Below are 2,864 nucleotides of genomic sequence, written 5' to 3'. Positions count from 1 at the left end.
TTTTGATTCTGAAACGTTTGTCACATACTTGCTGGTGTAGCATCTCAAATCGGAAAGATTCAAAACCTAAAATGCTCAGGTGAGCATTTGTTTTCAGCATCAGTTAAGTATGCAAAAGTGGGAAGTGATAGGCCAAATACTTTCCTGCCTTTTTTTTTTTCTTTTTCTTTTTTTCTCTCACCACATTTCTAGCTTGGTGATTAGTTTTTGGTGGATTCCGTAGTGGTCATGCGGCACTTGTATATTCTTGAAGGCTTTGGGATGTGAGAAATAATGATTGCTATTTTCTACGTCATCAAATCTTTCCACGTTTCCATGATTGCATCTTTTCCTCAGTTTCTGTGTTGTGGCAGTCATTAATAAGAGCCTGTCAGGTCAGATTTAGGACAGGTTTTTGTAATTCTGCAAAAAATGTTACTGGGATTCTAGTAGGTGTTGCGTTGAAACTGCAGCTCACTTTGGGTAGTATTGTCTTCCTAACAATATTGATTCTTCCAATCTGTGAAAGTGAAATGTCTTTCCATATACTGATGTCGTCTTTAATGTCTTTCAGTAACGCTTTGTAGTTTTCAAGGTATAACCCTTAGACAGTTTTGGTTAAACTTATTCCAAAATATTTTATTCCTTTTGATGTTAATGTGAATGGAAATTCTTTTCTTAATTTCCTTTCACATTGTTCATTGTTAGTGTATAGTCTAAAGAATGATATAGAAAGAGTGAGTGGGACAGGCAAAAGCTGGTGGTTTTCAAGCAGAAACATATTCCCTGTCCTGGGTTTTTGTTTTTCCCTCTCCCTTTGCAGAGGGCAGGTGACTCTTCCCTGATAGCCAGATAGGCTTCACTGGAAAACATATTGCCAGTGCCCCAGGGACCCACTTACCAGGGACTATGATCCTCTGGATTATGAGATTTGTTCCAAAAGTGGCTGAGTTATGTATGAAACAGACATAGACCCCTCTACATGTTTTAGTGATTTGGGCGATAAAGAACACTTGTGCTGATTGCTGGAACTTCCCATCAATCAGGCAAGAAAGCTGTGCCAGTGGGTGAGAGTCTGTGAGGCAGGAGAGCTTGAGGACTTCCCCTGTGTGCTAACAGGTGTACGAGAAAGAAATGGGGGGATCATCCAAGTTATCTGGAGCAAAGAGAATAAAGTCACAGATGATGATGTCAGAGGGAAGGGAAAATCCTGGTCTATGGAAGGGCCACAGTGACCCTGTGAGCTAAGTCACAACACTGAAGTCCCAGTCAAATCCCTGCTGTGTTCACTGATCTGGCGCCTGAGACATTCACCTGTTTCTCCCATCATAACCTGTGGACCCTGAATCTCCCATGACAGGAGCAGCCTCTTCTCTCCCATTGTTGGTCAAGCCTAAGGCTACTCTTTGTGGTCATGGCCAACTTTGATGTCCAGGGGTAAAGGTCTCTGTACTTGCACCCGAGAGGGACTGGGAGGCCTGGCCTCTGGCCATGTGTATTTGGGATGGCAGCCTGGCTCACAGAGGAACAGAAGATACTCACAGACGGGATTCAGGGTGACTGGGTCACTGCGGCTGGAACTCACTGGGCTCTTGATTTCACATTCATAGGGTCCTGCAGTACGCTTTGTGACACCAAATAGAATGAGGGTCCTGTTGTTTTCGGACAGCTGCAACCTGGGACTGATAGGGAGGATCTGACCATTTATCCACCACAGGTAGCTTGCGTTCTGAGTGTCAGGATCACACGATAAGGTCACAGTCTCCATGCCCTCCCTGGGGTTTAAGTTGCTGCTGTTGATGGAGGGCTTGGGAGTCTCCACTGTGCAGATAACAGAGAGAAGATTGCCCTGTGTGACACCTTTGATTCCTCCAAAGACATTTTTCAATCAGAGATGGCATTTCCCACCTTTCAGCCCACCCAAGTCCTTAAAAGCCCATATCAGGTGTGTGTGTTACAAGACAGACGCATGGCAATCTGAGGGCTCAGAGATTGTGAGGCTGCCTGCTTTATATGAGAGAAGCACAGACTTTCTCATGTGTGAATTGAGCAGCAGTATTGGGTCATGGAAAGGCATGAGACCAGCAGTCACAGCCCCTAGTGCCCCTCTGAGTGCCTCCCTCTCCAACTGCCTGCCTGGCCCACCCTGTGGTCCTCACCTGGAGCATGCAGTGCTGGAATCTTCTTAGTTTCAGTCTTACTTTGCCCCCCAATATATGTTTTCTCTGCAGCTTCCCTTTCAAGGACATCCTAGAGATGGATGATAGAACTTCCCATTGTTCTTAAACCCTTTGGGTACTGGGAAGCCTGGCCTGGGACTGGGTACTTCAGCAGAAAAAGCACAGGGGACACCAGAGTCAAGCCTGGAGGTCTGTTCAGTGATCAGGCAGTGGCGCCACAAGGTGGGGCAGTTTTCCCAGCTGTCTCATAGTGACTGACTTGAGCCAGTGACCTCTAAAGATAGAGTCCAAGGAATGACCTACAAAAAGTGACGGGGACAGGCAAGAGCTGATAGCTTTGGACCAGGACCATGTTCCCTGTTTTGTGTCCGTGATGTTCCCATCCCCCTGTAGAGGGAAGGTGAGGACCATGTGGTTGTTTCTAGAGATACATGTGGATGTTTGAAAATGGAGAACTGACTGGTGGAAAGGGCGAACATGAACTGATGATGGAAGTCTGGTCTTCACGGACGATATGCGTTTGGTGGCTATTAGAACAATGTTTGGGAAGAAGTCTTGCAGAAACTTTCTGTCATTAGACATTCTACTCTCTGATTCTATGAGTTTGACTACTCGATGTACCTCATCTCAGTGGATTCCAGAGTGAATCAGAGAGTAGAATAGTAGTTTCCAGGAGCTGGGGTCGGGGGAATAGGGCATTGTTCC

At 45.9% G+C, this 2,864-nt stretch overlaps 1 protein-coding gene across 1 annotated transcript in view; it reads right to left on the bottom strand.

The window, feature by feature from the left end:
• The window catches only part of LOC105539625 (pregnancy-specific beta-1-glycoprotein 2-like), a gene marked incomplete at its 5' end in the record, with an annotated part of 9,521 nt that overhangs the window by 2,192 nt on the left and 4,465 nt on the right, over positions 1-2,864 (bottom strand). The window contains one exon of the mRNA XM_011979978.1: positions 1,522-1,800. Within this exon, the coding sequence (XP_011835368.1) occupies positions 1,522-1,800 (279 nt within the window). The remainder of the gene's footprint in view (positions 1-1,521; positions 1,801-2,864) is intronic.

The sequence above is a fragment of the Mandrillus leucophaeus genome, unplaced genomic scaffold, assembly GCF_000951045.1.
Source record: "Mandrillus leucophaeus isolate KB7577 unplaced genomic scaffold, Mleu.le_1.0 Scaffold2073, whole genome shotgun sequence".
Taxonomy (NCBI): Eukaryota; Metazoa; Chordata; class Mammalia; order Primates; family Cercopithecidae; genus Mandrillus; species Mandrillus leucophaeus.
Note: the sequence above shows the minus strand (reverse complement) of the source record. Positions and strands in the feature narration are given on the sequence as shown.